We start from the raw sequence: 19,642 nt of genomic DNA on the forward strand, positions 1-19,642 counted from the left end.
TGTTTCTTTAGAAGTCTGATTATAGTTAGTGGGTTAAGCATTTTAATTGCACTTAGTTTAATGAAGGATGAGCAAATATTTGTGTGTAAAAAATAAATAAAACCAAAAAAACCAACCTTGTGCACATCCTATATTTATTTTGTTACATCTCACACATGTATCTTCAGATACGGAAGTTCAAAGTTAGCCAGGTTATCATGGAGAAATCCACTATGCTGTACAACAAGTTCAAGACCATGTTTCTGGTTGGGGAAGGAGATTCTGTCCTCTCACAAGTGCTGAATAAATCACTTGCTGAGCAAAAACAGCATGAGGAAGCAAATAAAACCAAAGAACAGTGGAAGAAAGGACAAAACAAGAAAATGGAAAAAGAGCAAACAGGTATGTGGTGGTATCCTCAAACTTCCCTCTGGACAGCTTAACAATATTACCCCAGACAGTCAACTGTTATATGGAAATAGTTTCTATTTTCCGTAAACCCATGTTGATTGGCATTAATAAATATTTCCCTTCTTTAACTCTTTTATTAATCAAGTCCCATATTAATTGTTCCATTAGCCCAGGATTGCTGACAGATCTATAATTAGCCAGGTCATCCCATTTACCCTTTTTAAATTTTAGCACAGCAGATTTTTTCCAGTCCTCTTTGAATATTAGGAGAGTTCCAGACTTACTGAAAATCTACATTAGCTCCTCAGCCAGCACTTTCACAGCTCTTGGATGCAGGTATCTGGACCTACTGAATTAAAAATGTCTAGCTTTAATAGCTTCTGTTTAATGTTCTCCAGAGTTACTAGTGAAATGGAAAATTTTTCATCATCATGATGATATACGATTACATCATCTGGCTCTTTCCCAAATACAGAACAGTAATATTTATTGCACACTTTTACTTTTTCTGCATTATAATGGACAATTCTGCCATTTCCATCTAGTAATGGGCCAATCTTATTGTTAGAATTCATTTTGTTCCTAATATATTTGAAATATTCCTTATTTTCTTTAACTCTGCTGGCCACAGATAGATATTATTTATTTTCTACAATTCCTAACTTCTGATTTATATTCCATACTATTAACTTCCCTTTTCTTCCATAGGGAGTCGGCATGTGAAAATTTGCTTTCATGTTCTCTAAAAACAACCTGGCTTAGAAACTTCCTTCTTGCTATTGGGATTGTTGCTTTTTGAGCATGTAGTAAATGTTTTTCAGCAGTTCCCAGTTATTATTCACGTTTTACCATTTAAATTCTTTCTCGCAACTGATTTGGCTCATAATTGTTTTCAGCTTTGAGACATTGGCCATTTTAAAGCACCAATTGTGTTTATTACTGGTTTGGACTTTATTCTGGGCTCACATAAAAATGTACCATCAAATCATGATCACTTGAACCTAAGCCACCACTAATTTTTAGTTGTGATATCAATTCTTTTTTATCCCTCAAAATAAGATCTAATACAGAATTCCCCCATGTTGGATTCAACACTTTTTGATTAGGAAACTATTGTGTACAATACAGTAAAAGCTGTGATATCCGGTACTTTATCAACCAGAAAGCTCTATTAACCATCATTTCTGATATCTTCCACTACAAATCTTCCATATAGTAACCGGGACTAGCATACTGCCCAGGAGGATTGCATATTCTGCACTCTACTTTTATGCAAAAGAGGAAGAAGACAAGTAAGCAAGCTGATATCAGGAATTCATTCAGAAAAGCAGCTTCCAGGATGTATCATAGGGTCATTACGGTCATCTCCTCCTCCTCCTCTCCCCCCGCCCCCAATGCCCGGTTCAATAATACCAACTAGGTTGATATTGTCCACTTAGTCAAATTGTGGCAAAACTTTTGGTACAGATGTCCATCTTCCTCATTAGTAGCTACTTTCAATACGGCTTGACCCAGTCAGAGGAGGTACTTAACATTCTCACTGTTTAGGCCACCAATCCTAATAAAGAACACAAAAGAACACATGTTTCTTTATCATGCTTACCTTTTTATTTCTGCTTTCTCATAATTTCCAGCAAAATACTGGAGCAACAGACTATTTAGAGGATAAAAATAATAAAAAATAATAATAATAATTGGAGATATACTAATCTCCTAGAACTGGAAAGGACATTGAATGTAGCCTCCTGCCTTCACTAAGCAGGACCAATTTTTGCTCCAGATCCCTAAGAGGCCCCCTCAAGGATTGAACTCACAACCCTGGGTTTAGCAGGCCAATGCTCAAACCACTCAGCTATCCCTCTCCCTGACGTGGATGACAGGGTTCTCAGGGTATAACAGTTTTTTAATATTTGAAATTTCATCAGTAAATCAGCTTCATACTCTTCTTCCTCACTGCAGTCTCTCCACATACCTGTCCCTCCTGTAGAAACTGTCCTCCATTTCAAGTGGAGGGGGAGCCTACTGCAATTCCATAGTAAAAATAGTTGTCCTTGGTATCTCCAGTCTGGCCAAACCCAGTAAGAACTGGAAATCTTCAAATTTGTTCTCTTGATATTTCCAATGTAACTTTTGTAAATCTATTACTTCTGAACTTAGAGACTTTTTTCCAAACCTCCTTGAGTTTTTATTTATGTGTGTGGTGAAGTACTAGAACAAAGATTACTGAAAGTAGTTTTCAGCAATAATTTATATACCTAATGTTTATGATATTTTAGGTATTCTTTATAAAATGGGGAATGCTTGCGGTTTTTATTTAAATATTCAAGGAAGTTATGAGGCTGAATTGGGTATATAAAATAGGCCAAAACCTAATGAAACATGTCACAATACTAGCTTTTTCTTTTTAAATACTATTTCAGTTTAAAGTTTCAGGACTAAGTATGACAAACTCCCACAACACAGAAGTTGATGCTAGCCACAAAAGGATTCTGTGGTAACTTACAGTTTTGTAATTTCAAAGGTTCAAAGATACTGAACGGAGGGCCTGATGCTCAAGACAGTAACCAGTCACAGCACAATGGAGACAGCACTGAAGAAAAAAGAGACAAGCATGAAGTCGGCACTAAGAAAAAGTGAGGGTAGTTTTAATCTTTGTAACAATGAACAGTTCTGTTTTAGAAGGCTTTTTTAAAAAAAAATGAGTAATAAAAATTAGCAATGTTGTTAAGTTACTACTTTAGTCATGTTTTGGGTATGTGACTGATATTTTACAAGGTTTTTCCTAAGGATTGTAGGGAAAAACAGCGCCAAGTTAATATTTGTCTCAACGTTCAAACTTAAAGCGAGGAAAAAACTGTAGGATAAAAATAAATGCTTTGGACTCTTATTTTGATATTTCTTAGTCTAGAAGGTCGGGGCTGATTTTACAGAAAGTAAAGGTAGAGGACAGACCATTTCAGGTATGACAATGACACTGCAATAAACAGTCTTGATTTACTAGATTTCAGGCTGTCTAATACAAACACAGGTGGAAACTGTTTTAAACCTGGAAGCAAAGGCAGCCTAGGTCAAAGGGAAAATATGACATAGAAAATTATGTGAAACTGCTTTATTTCTACCATAAAACTTTTTTACAAAATATGTGTAATTCATGTAACATCCACTGATTAATAAACCTGTTAAATTGCTAATTAATTATAAAATTTTCAGAATACAATCAGTTTATTCAAACTGTTTTACTATGAAATCTCAAAGTACTGTGGTGAAGGGGGGCAGATTTATTAAAAGTTTTGAGAGGTTCAGGTGTTGTGTTATGATCAAGCTGTTTTCTGCTTGTTTGTGTTCCTTAATGCTCTAAATATTTAAAAAGAAAGCTTTGTAAAATGACATAGGTGGAAAATAATTAATACTTACTTATCACCCCAAACCTCCTCCACAACATTGTCCGTCAATATGGTGCCGTATAGACAAGGATGGCAGCAGTATGTTGTGTGCTGGGACAGCAGTACCTGGTGTGTGGGGAGTAGACTGGCTATATTATGGGGTTTTAAAAGATGAAAGAAACTTTAAATCAGTTATTTGCTGACGCTGCCTCCTTCAGGTGCTTGTCCATATACTATATTCTACTAGTGGTGAATGTGCCCAGTGCACTTGAGTTCATATTCTTTTGGTGACCCATGTTGGGGGCCGTGCCTGTGACCTGAGTGTCTTGTGCCTCCAATAGAGGGCATAAAGGGCAGGGCAACCTCAATTGCCTCTCTCTTCCATTTCATCACTTTCAAGTTTAAATTTGTAGAAGCGGGAGATCTTTGCTTACTATGCAGCTTCTTCTTATGTAAATAGTTATAGAGAGTAAGGTGCCTGGTAATTAGTTTGGCTTTAGGATTAGTTCTAGAGGTTTTGTTTGATTGTTTTTCTTCCTTCAGAAGAAGACTCACTTGTTTGTTTTTTGCCTAAGAATTAGCACTAATACTGGGATTAGTCACTATGACTGAATGCGAATCTCCAGGCTTTAAAAATTGCCCTTTGTGTGGGGTTGTAATGCTTGTTGAGTTTGTTGATGCTTATTGAGTTTGGATAAGGGGCACTTTACAGAACAATATAATCTGTAAATGTTTTTCTAAAAGAACCCAGAGAGCTGGGGAGGTAGTCTTGTTTAAAATAGCTCCTTTGAGTGAAGTTAAGGCATCCCTCATCAGAGTCTAAACTTTTGAGCACTTGTCATCTAAAAGTTCTCCTGATGGCTCCTCTATGCTTGGAGCTGAAGTTCCTGCTCCTAAAGATGCTTGGTAAAATCTCCAAGGCCAGAGGAAGAAAGAGCACCAACTCCACAGAAAGAGGAGATTTAGGTATCCTTTACCAGATCCCCCTCTCAAGCCTCAGACAAAAAGGGGTAGCATGAGGCCTAAAAACCGGTGTCTCTGGCACCCAGTCAGGCACTGGTCACTGTACCTTTGACCAGTTTCCTCAGTACTGCATAAAATGCCTAGTACTGACCTCTTAGCATGAAGCCTCTGGTACTGATGTCTACAGTACTGTCTACCTTCGTACTGACATCTATCTACTTGTCTGCCTTGTACCAGTGTATTTGGTACCAAAGGCCTATACATTATTTGAAGATCCTTACTGGTTTATTCAGTACTGGGTTTCCCATTATTAGCAGTAGTGAAGGTATCTCTCTGGTTCTGACTGCTGCTCCTACACCACTATTGAGCGCATCAGCAGTGCTGGCCAGAGCACAGTCTGAGGGTGCTTCCTATACACTAGCTGGTACAGTTGCTTCTCCTTAGGAGGACTATTCATTCTTCTCTTCAGGCTCTAAGGGAAGTTTCATAGACCCCATGGAATTAGCCAAAGTATTCAGGCCAGTATACACTAGAGAGAGAGAGAGAGAGGGGATCAAGAGCTGTCTTATTACCATAGACCTAGAATCCTCCCCCTTGGCCTTATTGGACTCTGTGGGGAATGCATCATGCTGGAAGGCCAGTGTCTGCCTCTCAATCTAGGGCTAGATCCCTCTTTGCCTCACTTGAGAGCCTTACAGCCTGCTAAACAGACTGGATATAGCTCTGATTAGTAGTCATAAGCAGAGGACCACCCTGTTCTAGCTCATTAGTCATCCCTGGATGAGGTGGTTCTTGTGTCATTTACCTCAACCCCAGATGGTTACAACATATTCCACAACTTGTTACACAGAATGGCTGACACACTGACAATTCCAGCTGAGGTAGTCCAGTAAAAAAAATAAACCCATAACACACACACAAGTTCCTGGACATCCTATGACCCTTGGTACTAGTACTGCTTGCAATGCTCATCAGTGAAAGTGTTTTAGACCTGGCAAAGTTGCTCTTGCAGATGCCTGCAACATCAAAGAGAGCAGAACATCACTACCAAGTGCCTTCACAGGGTTTGAGACTTTTTTTTTATATTCGTCCCACACCCAGGTCTTATGTGATTTACTGTGGTGTATGAGAGATCAGGACAGAGCCAATCAAAAGACAAAAAAAAAAAAAAACCAAAAAGATTTACTTGGGATGTAAAACTATTCTACATCATCTCTAAATTAGAATTGCCAATTACCAGGTTCTGTTGGTGAAATATGATTATTTTAATTGAGACTGCATATCTACCTTTGCAGACAAACTTCCTTAACACAACGTGAAGGAGTTTGTTGCTAATTGGCAAAGGTGCATACATTCTTCCAAGCAATGCTTGATGCTGCAGATACAGCCATAGATCTAGAAATTATCTCAGTTGATATGAGGAAGTCGTCATGGCTCCAATCACCAGGGATTTCTAAAGAAGAATAAATTATAACTGAGACTCTTCCTTGAGAGATGTGAGCTTTTCCGTGCTAAAACAGCTGAGGCCTTACACTCTTTGAAGAACTCCCATGCTATGTTGAGATCCTTTGATGCGGGAATGTAGACCTCCAAGTGTAAGCACCTCAAGCACAGCAAAGTCAATATTTTTACACACTCAATACAGGCAACCTGATCTACTTAAGACGTGCCAAAAATTCCCCAGAAGGAAGTCAACTTTATCCACCACCCTGTTATCATCAGCCCTCATTGTCCTCAAGATAGCAGATACGATTTCTTAATGGGAGCAATGTACAAATTCTATAGAATCCTCCTATTGTATCCTCTTCATTTGGGAATCAGTTTTTAATTTTTTGGGGAATCTGGAGCACCACCATTACGGACCACGACGTGTTGGAAATTGTGGAGATGGTCTAATGCATCCAGTTCCAGATCTTCTCCATCCCCTCTCCTGAAAGTATGTTACATCAGGAGATGCAATCACTTTTTAATCTCAGAGCAGTAGAGTTAGTGCCTCAAGATCATAGGGAAAAAGGGTTTTACTTATTTTCTGATTCTCAAAAAGAAGGGGAGTGCCGTAATCCTGTTCTGGACTTGAGACTGCTGAACACTTTCATTTGCAAGCTGAAGTTCAGAGGGTGACTCCAGCATCGTTAGTCCCAACCTTAGATCCACATGACTAATAGACAGATCTCTATTTCCAAGACCATCTTTTCCTTATAGCAATTCACCTTTGCCATAGAAGGTATCTGAGACATCAAGTGGGCAAGTCCCACTACCAGTATCAGACAATTCCCACTACCTCAAATTTAGGGGTACTCCACACCTTCACACTTATGGTGGCCAGATTCCTAAAAGGCCTTATGAGAGTATATCTCCCACTTAAAGAACCTCCATCTTCTTGGGATCTAAATATTTGTATTGACAGGGTTAATAGTCCATATTTCTAGCCATTTAACTGAATGTTCCTATTTCATTATTCCATCAGAACAGCTTTGCTAGTAGTAATGACATCGACCAGAAAGATAGGAGAAATGCAAGTGCTAGTGTCAGGGCCTCCATGTAGGTCTTCTCATTAAGACATGGTGTCTTAAGATTTTACTGAAAGTAATCTTTGTTTCTTTTTAATCAGCTTATATACCTATATGTACTTTTTCCTAAAACTACTTTCAGACAAAGGCAAGGCTAAGCTTCACACCCTAAATGTTCTAAGGGTGCTCTTTCTTCGTAGATAGAACCAAGTCAGTTAGAATATACTGAGACTGTTCAGAGCCTATAGAGACCAGGCAATTTCAACAGAGACGGAGTTTCTGCTTTTCTTCAGCTATGCTATGAATTGACCAGTGTAGACCCATCATTGAGAGGGACAGCCCATTCTATTTCGTTTTTTTGAGAAACATTCCCACACTGGAAATATGTAGGGCACCTCCTTGGGGTTGAGTGGACATGTTTGTCCCAGCATTATGCCATAGTGGAAGCATCAATATCTGAAGCTAATTTTAATAGGTCTGTCCTACAACTATTAAGGTAGACTCCTAGCACCCACCTCTTGTAAACTAGGTCACTGGTCGAGAGTCCCCAACAGTGGAATATGTATGCACAAACACTCGAAGAAACTGTTACTAACCTTGCAGTAACTGTGGTTCTTTGAGATGTATTTTCCATATATATTCCATGACTGGCCTCCCTTCCGTGCTACTACGAAGTCTACCACCTGGCTTTGGTACTGTGAAGGAACTAACAGGTGATTGGCCCTGCCCTTTATGCCTTTGAAGATACAAGGATACTTTGGAGGCCCCACCTTCCAATGGATACTGCTGGCCAGAATGAACTTGAGTTCATTGGGCACCTGTGTACCAACAGTGGAAAATATATAATATATATGTACGACACATGCGGAAGAAGCACAGTTACCTGCTATTTGGCATTTGCACTTAAACTCGTTGATGCACTGTTTTAATATTTCACTAATTCCCCTTTTAAAACTCAAACGAGAGAAAGCAAGTATCTGCTTATAAAAATAAGCTAACTTTCTCAAATGTAGATTCTTAGCTCTTGGCATTTGAGTTTCACAGGGCTTTCATGCTTTCTGTATCTCTCTGTAATACATGGGAAGATTCCCTTAAGAGTGGAATGACTATTTCAGCACACACCTGCATTCCCACTGATACTTTTATTTCTTTTGAGTAGAGAAGAGGAATGAAACTGGTTATCCTGGGAGCATTGGCTGAAACTTTGTAAATTGTGGTTAGCAGAGGGTGCTCTTTGCCTTGTATACACAAGTTCAAATTAAGAATATATAATTTGTAATTTTTAGCAGATTTAGTTAAACCAACGCAAACCCTTGTGTGGACACTCTTAAGAAATAAGAGCAACTGGAAAAACTTATTTTGATTTAGCTTAAATCTGTTCCCAAACAATTTATGCTAAACTGAAATAAACCTGGTTTAAACCAAAATAAGAGTCTACACATCCATTTGCATCAGTTTAGGATTAGAATTAGACTAAATCGGTTTTTAAATTCACAACTTTTGTTAAATTGGCACAACTTTCTCATGTAGAGAAGCCCTTAAGACTACAAACTTGATTCTTTTCCATGATAAAACTATGACATTCTCAGGTTAGATGTCCTAAAACCAGCCTTAAACTTATGCAATACAGTCTTGGCAACCAAATAGGCTGTCTCTCCAGCTGGGAAGTGAAATTTTCTTACTGTCAGTTGTTTTTCACAATAATACAACTGAAAGAATTGTGTTATGCACCATATGACTTAATCTTTGTATTAATCACCTTTACTAATCTGTTTCTATTCACCTGGTTTACTATATTCACATGTTTATTTCCTCATTATTTTATACAAAACACCCAAGGTTATGTATCTGAGCAAACAGTCCATAAACTTTTTTCTAAATTTACACTGCAGTCTAATGGACGATAGTGCTCGTGTAAACAGTTCTGTACTACTATACAAAGTAATCACAGATGCATCTTTAACCCATCTGCTAGCTAGAAAAATCTGTGACATCTGTGTTTTCATACCTTTTGAAGATGTATTATAAGAATTTGAGAAAACAGTGGAAAGTTGCATCTTTCCCAAATATGTTCAATAGGGACAGATTAAGGAGGACTTTTTTGGGAGGGGCGGGGGTCTGTTTGGTTTAATAGACATACTTACCATTTAACTAAAATATCTTGGAAAAAATCTGGTCACGTTGAATAATTAGTGCACTGGGACAATATTAAGTTACAACTAGTAACTTACGTTAAAGCAATGTGATGCATCATGTTCACATGAGAGAAGTCTCAAGGTCTTTAGCAAATTGTTCAAAGAGGATTAGTTACTAAATGAGCATGACTAGCTGGGAAGAGGGAATAACTTTGAGGCTTTTAGTCTATAAAACTACTCTGGATCTAGTAATCTTTACTTATTGTTATTGCATGGGTAACTTCACGTTTGGTGTAAGGGGAGTATTAACCTCTTTCTACTTTATTATTTCTCTAGAACATCTGGTGAAGAAAGAGAGCTTGAAAAAACATCAAAGGACTCTTCCTCTGAAAATAAATGATGCCACTGGAATTTTTTTAGAAGTATAAATAAGAGGATTGTTTAAGTTTTGGATTTCAAATGTAGACTGCTGAAAGTTTTAAATAATTTTATAAGCATAGTATTTTAATGTTGAAAATTTTGTGGAATAAAAGTCCCCTTTAATTTTTGTGGAATAAAAGTCCCCTTTAATTTTTGTTATACTCATTCATAAGCCGAATATTTTTGGTTAAAAAAAAAGTGACGCATCAAAGAGCGGGGATTGGTTTATAAACAGGTCTACACCAAAATTTGATGATTTTAACCTCTATGAAATCATTGAATTGAATATCTAATACATTGTCATTTTGTTTACTTAAAGCATCTGCAGGCATGGAGCCCCTCAGCTCCCTGTGGCTGCGGTTTGCTTTTCCCAGCCAATGGGAGCTGTGGGAAGTGGCTGGGAACGGCAAACCGCGGCCACAGGGAGCTGAGGGGCTCCATGCCTGCAGATGCTCCAAGTAAACAAAACATCCCGACCCACCAGCAGTTCACCCTGACTGGCCAGGAGCCAAAGTTTGCCAACCCCTGAAATATTAGGGTCGGCTTTTTGCTATTTTTACCTAACCATCTTGAGGGGTCAAATTATAAATTAACAGGCTAATGAATGAGTATATACAGTATTTAAACATTCTTGCTGATAGTTGTGTCCAGTATTATACAGGCTATACACAGTTCAAATGTGAAAAGAATGTCCATTTAGGAAACTGAAAAAATGCTTGTATGTCACAGGAGTTGGAACTGTATTTTTACCTGACTGCTGTATGTTAATGTCTAGTTAATGGCAGGAAAAAGTATAAATAACCTTGTTAAACTGCCAGTCTGCTTCATTTGTATAAACCTATCCTCTTCCTAAAATACTGACCCGTTTGTGCATAGTTTTCAAAACTCTGATGTTTGTCAGATTTGTCTTTTCACTGTGTTTTGTAGGAGTTGAAAGCATTTTTATAGCAATTAAAATGTTAATGTATAAGTATACTTAATCACTCATTTTTTAAACAAAAGTTTAGTTTTGTTCTTGCAACCTCATTGTGCCAATATATAATGCTAGGTGACCTTCCGTGGTATGCTTTTGGTATTATAGATGTCATACTAGGAAAAAACTGACCTGATATTTCTATTGTACCTATTGATGCACATAGATCAGAAAAGATTGTCTTGAACAATTTCTAAAAAGTAAAGAATTTAAATGGATACAGAAGCAAGTGATTGTGCATATTTTTTTGTGTTGAGAGTTGCTTAAATTAACAGGTGTTCATATGGTTCATAAGTATCATTGCCAACCCCAGGTCTAATTTTGAACACCTAAAGGAACAAGAAAGAAGATTGATCCAAGAGTTTGTCTTGGAATTAGTTTAGGCAAGACCTAAGTTTCCTGAAATACATCAAGGAAACACTATCAGGAAGACTTTCAAAGCCACAAAGGGGACAAAGCACCCAACTCCTACTGAACTCTCCTTTGTGTCCTTGAAAATATCCCCTTTTCTCTCCTTTTTTCATGAAATACAAAGATTAACATACCTTATAATGACACCTTTGTCTTATTTTAAAACTTATTTTGGGAAGTAGACCTAGACAGTTGAGATTTTCAAAACTGCAGAACTTGGATGTAGCTTTGTCAGGGCAGGTCTACACTACGGGGGAAAATCGATATAAGATACGCAACTTCAGCTACGTGAATAACGTAGCTGAAGTCGAAGTATCTTATATTGATTTACCTACCGTCCTCACGGCGCGGGATCGATGTCCGCGGCTCCCCATGTCGACTCCGCTACCGCCGTTCGGGTTGGTGGAGTTACGGAGTCGACAGGAGTGCGTTCGGGGATCGATATATCGCGTCTAGATGAGACGCGATATATCGATCCCCGAGAAATCGATTGCTACCCGCCGATACGGCGGGTAGTGAAGACATACCCATAGACTGAATTTAAGAAAATGAATGTAGTATTCCTTTGACAGAGAGAGGAGACTGGTGAATTTAGAAATCCAAGCTCAGCATTGCGCCTGCCAGTGTCCCATCAAATTGATAATTATATATAATCTGTGGGAGGCTGAAAATGTTTAGGTGTCAGGGATTTGTTCTGTATATAGTGTCCAGTTACTTCATAGATTGCAGTGTTTTTACCCAATATTCAGTCATGTTTTTCCATATCAAAAGCTGCTAGATAGACAAATGTAGGTATGAAAGCAGTAGGTTATCCTTTCATCAAAATCACTAAGAGAAGTGTGGCTATTCTGTTCCATTAGTACTTTATCAGAAGGTTGTTTCTAGTACTGGAAAGTTAAAGTTGTTCGCTGTTGTGCAACAGTCTTGCAAAACTGTGAAAGTTTACCAGCGGGGCAGAACTTTCCTTCCGCCTACTATGGTGTTCAGGTGAAGGGAATTTTTATTTGGCCAGCCCCAAAAGAAAAAAATTACAGATGCTCGTCCGATAACATTTAGGAAGTTTGTTGTACAGAATTGTTTTTTTATAGTATACATTTTTAATAGCATAGTAACTGCATTATTGACACTAACTTTTCAAACTTGAGTGAATCTAATCAAAGGTATTTGTATAACTAGGTACATATACCTACTGATCCAGTCAGGCAGATGCTATAGCTGTGTCATTGAAGTTTTGAGTTTCTGTATCCAGAAGCACTGGTCTCATCACTGAATCTGATGAGATTAATTCCATGTTCCCTGACTTGTCATGAGTCTGTTACCAACCCCTCAAATTAATTTGACTGTTCTGGATATTGTATAAAAATGTTTTCTAACAATTGTAGGAGCAGTGCAATATGAAATATTGTTTGAATTGATATACTACACTGTTAGTCTCAGTACATCTTAGTCTGTATTGTATGTAGGGAAAAGAAATCACTAATGTAAAATCATATTTGAGATATAAGACAGCAGCTTTACCCCTCTTACCCATTATCTGTATGCATTACAACAGCATATTTCATTACATAATCACAAAACCTTCGACTCTAAGAAAAAGCTACTACATATGCATCCATTGTTAGAAGGAAAAGGTACAGTTTAAATACTACACACCACTTTATTTACCATATCAATACAGGAGCAATAGGAAAGTGTCTTAGGTAAGAGTTTTAGTAGTCATATTGATCTAAAATAGCACAGCCCATCTTCAGAATTATTTAAAATAGGGAGGTTTTCCAGAAAGGGCAGATCTGCTCTGCGGTTAGAGCATTTCTATGCAGAAATCAAGCACCAAAATGATCTAACTTCAAACTAACTCCTCTTTCTCCTCCCCCTCCCCCCGGCCCCCCAAGCAAGGAGCAGGGCCTGAATAACTTAAGGTATGTCTACACTGAAGCACAAATGTATAAATTCAAGCTTGAGGAGAGACAGCTATGCTAATTCTAATCAAGCTAGCATGCTAAAAGTAGAAATGTAACCATGATGGTAGGGACCAGCTATCCCTCCTCCCCTCCCTAGGTATGTACTTACGGTCTTGGACTGGATTGTACTTGAGGGTGGCTAGTCCCTCCCCAGTCATGCCACCGTGGCCACACTATCCTTTTTTAGTGTGCTACCTTGATCAGTGCTAGCGTGAGTATGTCTCCTTGAGATGGAATTTATACCTTCCAGCTCTGATGTAGATGTACCCTCAGGTAAAAGGTTCTTATAAGGTGTTGGCCCCGTAGGCACTATTTTCTTGCATTCTGCAAAGAACTAAAGATCAGCTGCTGATCAAATCGTGAAATGAAAGTGGTAGATCTGCCTGGTTGTAAGGTTATAACTCTTGCTCAGTCTCTGCCTCTACTTGCTTAGGTGCTCAGGAGAAGGGCTAAAAGAGTGACTGGGAGAAATGGGGGGAAAGGGGAGGGGAGAATGCCTTAAGTAGTTGAGCCTCAATTCCCTGAGGTTCATTGCATTGGGAGTCTTTATGTAAACTTATTATATTCTTGTTGGCTTTGGGCAAAACTAGTAGTTAAACCTATTGGGGCATGGTTTATTTTTCTTGTCTTGTGCGCATTGTGCATTGCTATAACCTCATGTGTCCCTTCCACAACCTGAACATGATCCTTCAGCCAGGCTTTAAATGCAACACTGTAGAAATGATACTAACACACTGCCATTAAGAAAAAGTTTAAGATAATTTAATGTACGTTCTAGTTGGGCGCATCTGTAGTAGGGCATTTTGTTTAGTGCAGGTCAATAACAATGTCCAGCTGAACTCTCACATTGGTCTGGCAAAAAACTTGAGTTACACTTATGAAAAATAAATCCTTGTGGCCAGCTGCTTGCTCACCTAACAAAATATGTAAAGTATCATGTGCCTGTGAAACAGCTTAACTAACAGAATGAGTGATGTAGTGTGGAGAGTCAAATGGAAATTAACATTTTTTCAATGCTTACACTAAACTTAGCTTTTTGGAGCAAACTTCTTGTCATTCTTCATAACAGTAGCAGTGTAGGGTGTATTAATGTGAAGAGCAAGAGCACTGTGTTTTTTCCTAGCTGTCTGTAGGGTGTAGATAGAAAGTTTCAGAATCACTCAGTTTTATTGTGTCTTGTAAGCAAGACTTATCTACACTAGCACTCAAGTATATTCTATTACAAATTAGTTAACATACAATTCTATAAACTTATGCTCCATTTTTTTAAATTTCTCTTAATTACACAGTGTCTAAACTATAGATGCAAGCAATTTGTTTATTTTCCTACATGTTTAAGGAAAAAACTCCTTGTATATAATCTGAATTAATGTGCACTAAAATTGAGTCCCTGGATAGCTCAATGTTTATTTTAAGTGGATACCTATGTGTATAGATGGAGATATGTCTGTATTGTCTCATATCTATTACACAGAAAAAATTAACTTTTGCATTAGTAGTTTTCCCTATCATATTTATGCTCTAACAATATTCATGAAGACTAAGTAATAAAACAACCTAGCATCAAAAATAATACAGATGCAGTGTCTCTCCCTAGGTCCCCCAACCCCCTTCAACCAAAACAGGGATAGCTATATGTAATATGTAGGGAAAGTCTCCACTCTTTTCCTGATCAGGAGTTTAGAACAAGTGAAGTAGAGAGGGCTCCTGAATGCCCCATCTCAACTTTTAGAAAATACTTAGTAACTTAAAAGGACAAGCCATCAAGTCAGGAGACATTGTTAAAGTTTGCAGTGGGGACAGGCAGTGTTGTAACTAGGTCACAAAAGTGGGCTAAATCTCACTTAAATATTTAGTCCAGTTATCTGACCCTGTTGCATTTATTGTGAGGCACAACTTAATTGTGTTGTAAGTGCGTTCCTAGACTATATTGTTTTCATAGTGTAGATGGGTCTTTCCATTTAAACCTGGAGACAGGTAGTATATATTCAGTAAACTAATATTTAGCCTTAAGTATTAGAGTTTAAATTTAGCATTTCTGTTGTCAAGGTGCATAACACCATGTCTATTATGCTTCACATTTTTATTAATTATATAGTGCCCTAGCTGTGCATGACCCTTTACAATAGAGATTATAGCATCCTTGCCTTGAGAAGCCTACAATCAAAGGCCCCAGTCGGGCAGATTAAGATGCATAATTGGACCATGGACCCACTCAGTGTAACTTGCAGGATCAGGGGCCAAGTTGTGATGAAAACCATTAAGTTGTAGTAGTACTAGGTCCACAAGCCACATAGAGCTTTAAAAAGTTTGATCACATAAACGCTAAGATCTGTATATTTACATATACCAGAATCCACTTAAATAATCACTAGAAGATATGAAACCTATTAAGGTACTAAATTTTAGTACATCCATATATATAGCTCCTATACAGGAGCAGTTTTTGTCCCTTAATGAGAAATATATAGAAAACACAATTTGCATCCATAGTGTTGACACTGAATGAGTGATTAAGGAACTAAACAATGCATCAATTTGCAGAACTGAACATTGATCTTTGTATACTGATTTTTTAATAGAATTAAAATATTAAATTTTGTACTAGGTGTAGTAAAATAAAAATGTCTTCCTTACAGGATATTAAAAACACCACCTTGAGTTCCACCACCAAATTCAACAGTAGCCACTGCTGCTCCCAGTATAACCCTCAACTGTCTACACATCAAAATTAATTCAGAATAAGGTAAGGTGTGAATTTAAAACAGATTTTCCTCATATGAAATGTATACACTGTACAGTTGGCCAAATGCATTAAGGGAGATGGTTAGGAGTTCACTTGTTTCTAAAGCAATAGACAGGTACTCCACGCAGATACCAATATAAACTGTTGGTTCAGCTCCTGTGCTGTTATCCATCTGGCCCTCAAAATAGAGAACATAGTGGCCGTAGTGAGGTGAAAGGGAGTACCTGGACCATCACTTTGCTCCAGCAATCCCTGGCTTACATGCTGGTTCTTTGTGATCACAGGCAGCTGGGTAGAGTAACACTAAACTACTTTATGCAACAGGCTTGCAATCAACCCCAACATGGGAGCTGCAAATGGCTTCTTTGCAGCCTAAAATTTGATATTGTGTACAGATGAAAATTTTGGCCTCTGTACTTTATTAGAGAGCTGTAAGAGTTTGGCTATAAAAGTTGTTTAAGTTCAAGTACATATAAGGTTGTTGCAAGGAGGAGGGAGAAAAACTGTTCTCCTCTGAGGATAGGACAAGCAATGGACTTAAATTGCAGCAAGGACAGTTTAGGTTGGACATTAGGAAAAACTTCCTGTCAGGGCAGTTAAGCACTGGAATAAACTGCCTATGGAGGTTGTGGAATCTCCATCATTGGAGATTTTTAAGAACAGGTTAGACAAACACCTGTCGGGGATGGGCTAGATAATACTTAGTCCTGCCATGACTAGATAATCTCTTGAGGTCCCTTCCAGTCCTACAATTCTCACATCATTTTCTTTTGCTTGAATAACAGGGGTAGAGTCTGGGAAGGTATAAATCCTTCCCTCGTCAGTCATCTTGTACTGCATTCTAATCTCTGTCTTTCAAGTCCATGAAAGACAGTCATGGTTCCCCTAAACTATTATTTCCACTTGTTTCTTTCCAAAGTGGATTAAACTAATTCAGAATAAGGCACTCTTACTCTGGAGTAAGAGCATCAACACATGGAGTTCCTCAGGAGCAGCTATTCTGGAATCATTCCCTGTGCAGATGTGCCATTAGCGAACTGTCACCACATTCAGCTTCTATGTGATATCAAAATGCACTCTTGTGTAGAGTGCACTAAAGCAGTCAAATGTTGATGGGACAGAGGCATGGCTGTGCAGCTAAATCTGCAAACAAAAAAACTCACTCACTTTATACATGTAGATGGTGGCTTTATACTGAGATGTGTACACCATCCACATGCTTAGAGCTGGTCAGGAAGTGTATTTTATTGCTCAGGAAATTTTTGAAGAAAACATTTTTGCACTGTCTACCCATGCAATTTTGCAATGTGTCCCTATACCTGTGCAGTATTGCACTGTGTTCTGGGTATTGATCCCACAGTTCAGCTTCAAGTGACTGCACATATCCCTTCCACTGTAAGTGTGTGTGCATCTGATGCAGTTGTCAGATTTTCCCCTCTGTGGTACCCATGGGTGAATGCCCTCTGGTACCTCGTGCCACTGCACACAGGTATAAAGGGCCACACTGTCCCTTCCTACTGCCAGTGACTGTTGTTGGAGCTGTGATCCTTGCATTTGCAAGTCTTCCCTCTTTTAGTGTACATAGTACCTATAGTATTAGTTTTCAGTCTATTGTATTGTGTTCATACACAGTTAGATACAAGAATAAATTTAGAGTAGTATTTTTCTAGAGTGGTGTTACCAGTTCCTGTTTGGGTACCAGGCTCAGTACCAGACTAATGCCTTCTTCTCCGGGCTTCAAGGCCTGTTGCTCATGTAACAAATCTATGCCATTGAGCAGCTCACACCTCAGCTGCCTTAAGTGTCTGGGAGAGGTGCGTGTGAGTGACAAGTGTCCCATCTGTACATGGTTCAAACCCCAATAAAAAAAAGGGGGGGGCTGCCAGATTTAAGTACCTGCTTATGGAGTCTGTGTGTCCACATCTGTTAGGAGTGCTTCCCTGATCCGACTGAGGCAAGAGGCAGATTCTCAGTAGTACCTAAGGAGAGGCTACATAAGTCTTCCAAAGATTGGCTAAAGGTGCCTTTGAAATCTATGGTGAAGGCACTGAGTGGAGGTAAGGACTCAGAAAGTGTGGTCAAAGAAGAGACAACCCTAGAGGCAGTCCGTAAATCAGGAGGGATTGCTGACTCTGGAGCCCAGAATGGAGCTGTTCAGACCAGTTCTTGAAGGCCCAGTGCACCTTTTGGTACTGCAGACTCAAGAGCCCTTTCTGGTGCTCTCTACACCCAAGGCTGTTGAGGCAGCCACAGAGTTGCTTAATCTTAAGTCTTGGTGATTTATGCACTAGTGTAAAAAAAAAAAAAAAAAAAAAAAACTGTTTCACCCACAGCAGTCCCAGCGGTTTCATCCCTTCTTGCCACATACCCAGGACCTGTCCAAAAAGAGGCAGAAGTTACAAGAAGCACCATCCATTTCTCCCCCTCTTCTGCACCTGCCAGTTCTTATAGGCAAACCGGGTCTTCTAAACAAACATTTCGACCTGTTGGTTGAGAGCAGTCTACCACTTCCCAGAATACCATTTTGGTCAACCATCTATCCTGCTTCCTAAGTGCTTGGACCTACACCACTATGGATCAGTGGGTGTTAATCATGGTGGAACTGGGATACACCCTTCAGTTTATTTCTGTTCCCCCTTTCCATCTGCCTTTCCAGTCCCTCTTCACAGGCCACTTTCACGAGTGTGCCTTTTCATGAGATGTTGTCTCTCCTTCTTGTGGGGGCCATACAGGAAGTTCCCATGTCATTCAGACCAAAGGGATTTTACTCCCATTTCTTTGTAAAGAAAACAAAATTCTGGATGATTATTCTAGCATCTATTATCCCTTCCTTAGCTACTGGGGACTGGTATTGGCTCTTGACTTAAAGGATGTTTATTTTCATGTAGCGATTCATCAGAAAGTTTCATGGTCAATGGATCCTACTGCCAATTTGCAGTACAGCCTTTCAGACTGCCAGCAGCCCCTTGTGTATTTACAAAATGCATCACAGTAGTTGCAGCATTCTTGCGAAGGTTGGGAGTCTACGTATTCCATTACCTAGACAGCTGGCTAGTAAGAGGCCAGTTCAGGTCTTAGGTATTCTCCAGCATAGACTAATCAGTCCACTTTCGATGCACTGGGTCTCCTAATCAGTACAAAGAAATCTATCCTGACTCCGGTTCAAAGAACAGAATTCATTGGGCTGTCTTGGACTCTACAAAGGTCAGGGCTTTCCTACTGGAGCAGAGATTACAAATAAGGCAGGTCACTGCTCTAGACCTAATAGTGCACCCTGGCACTATGATTCTGCCACAGACGTCTAGGTTCACATGAGGCATGCACTTACATGGTGCATCATGCCAGACTGCACATCAGAACTGTAGGGTTGGTTGGTTGGTTGGTTTGTTCACTGACCCATCACCATATGGACATGGTGGTTCAAAAACCTGCTCAGGTCTTGTCCTCCCTGGACTAGTAGATAAAACCCTTGAATGTTTGCATGGGAGTTCCCTTTGACCCTCCACAGCAGAGAGACACTGCAGTCACAGATGCATCAAATCTAGGTTGGGGAGCTACTTAGGTCCCCTTCAGACTCAGGGGCTTTGGTCTCCACAGGTCTAAGCCTCCATATGAATATCAGGGAGCTTCAGGCCATCTGTTTGCCTGCCTGATGTTCTTTCAACATATTGGAGTGGAATTTATTGATGTTCAGACAACACAGCAACCATGTTCTCTGTAGACAAACAAGGAGGGCTCGATCGATGAAGT

General features: G+C 39.1%; 1 protein-coding gene and 1 long non-coding RNA gene across 2 annotated transcripts in view; one reads left to right on the forward strand and one right to left on the reverse strand.

Annotated features, from left to right (window-relative positions):
- The window catches only part of PSIP1 (PC4 and SFRS1 interacting protein 1), a 61,699-nt gene extending 51,624 nt beyond the window's left edge, over window positions 1-10,075 (forward strand). Inside the window, exons 15-17 of the mRNA XM_045021116.1 lie at window positions 168-381; window positions 2,912-3,023; window positions 9,718-10,075. Coding sequence (XP_044877051.1) covers window positions 168-381; window positions 2,912-3,023; window positions 9,718-9,781 — 390 coding nt within the window. The 3' untranslated portion in view covers window positions 9,782-10,075. The remainder of the gene's footprint in view (window positions 1-167; window positions 382-2,911; window positions 3,024-9,717) is intronic.
- LOC123372740 lies at window positions 377-18,109 on the reverse strand. Its single transcript, XR_006580432.1, has 3 exons — window positions 17,789-18,109; window positions 2,894-3,899; window positions 377-1,948 (listed from the first exon to the last, which is right to left on the reverse strand). It is a non-coding gene; the product is annotated as an uncharacterized LOC123372740 (long non-coding RNA).
- Between the last annotated feature and the right edge of the window lie 1,533 nt (window positions 18,110-19,642).

The sequence above is a fragment of the Mauremys mutica genome, chromosome 6, assembly GCF_020497125.1.
Source record: "Mauremys mutica isolate MM-2020 ecotype Southern chromosome 6, ASM2049712v1, whole genome shotgun sequence".
Lineage (NCBI taxonomy): Eukaryota > Metazoa > Chordata > Testudines > Geoemydidae > Mauremys > Mauremys mutica.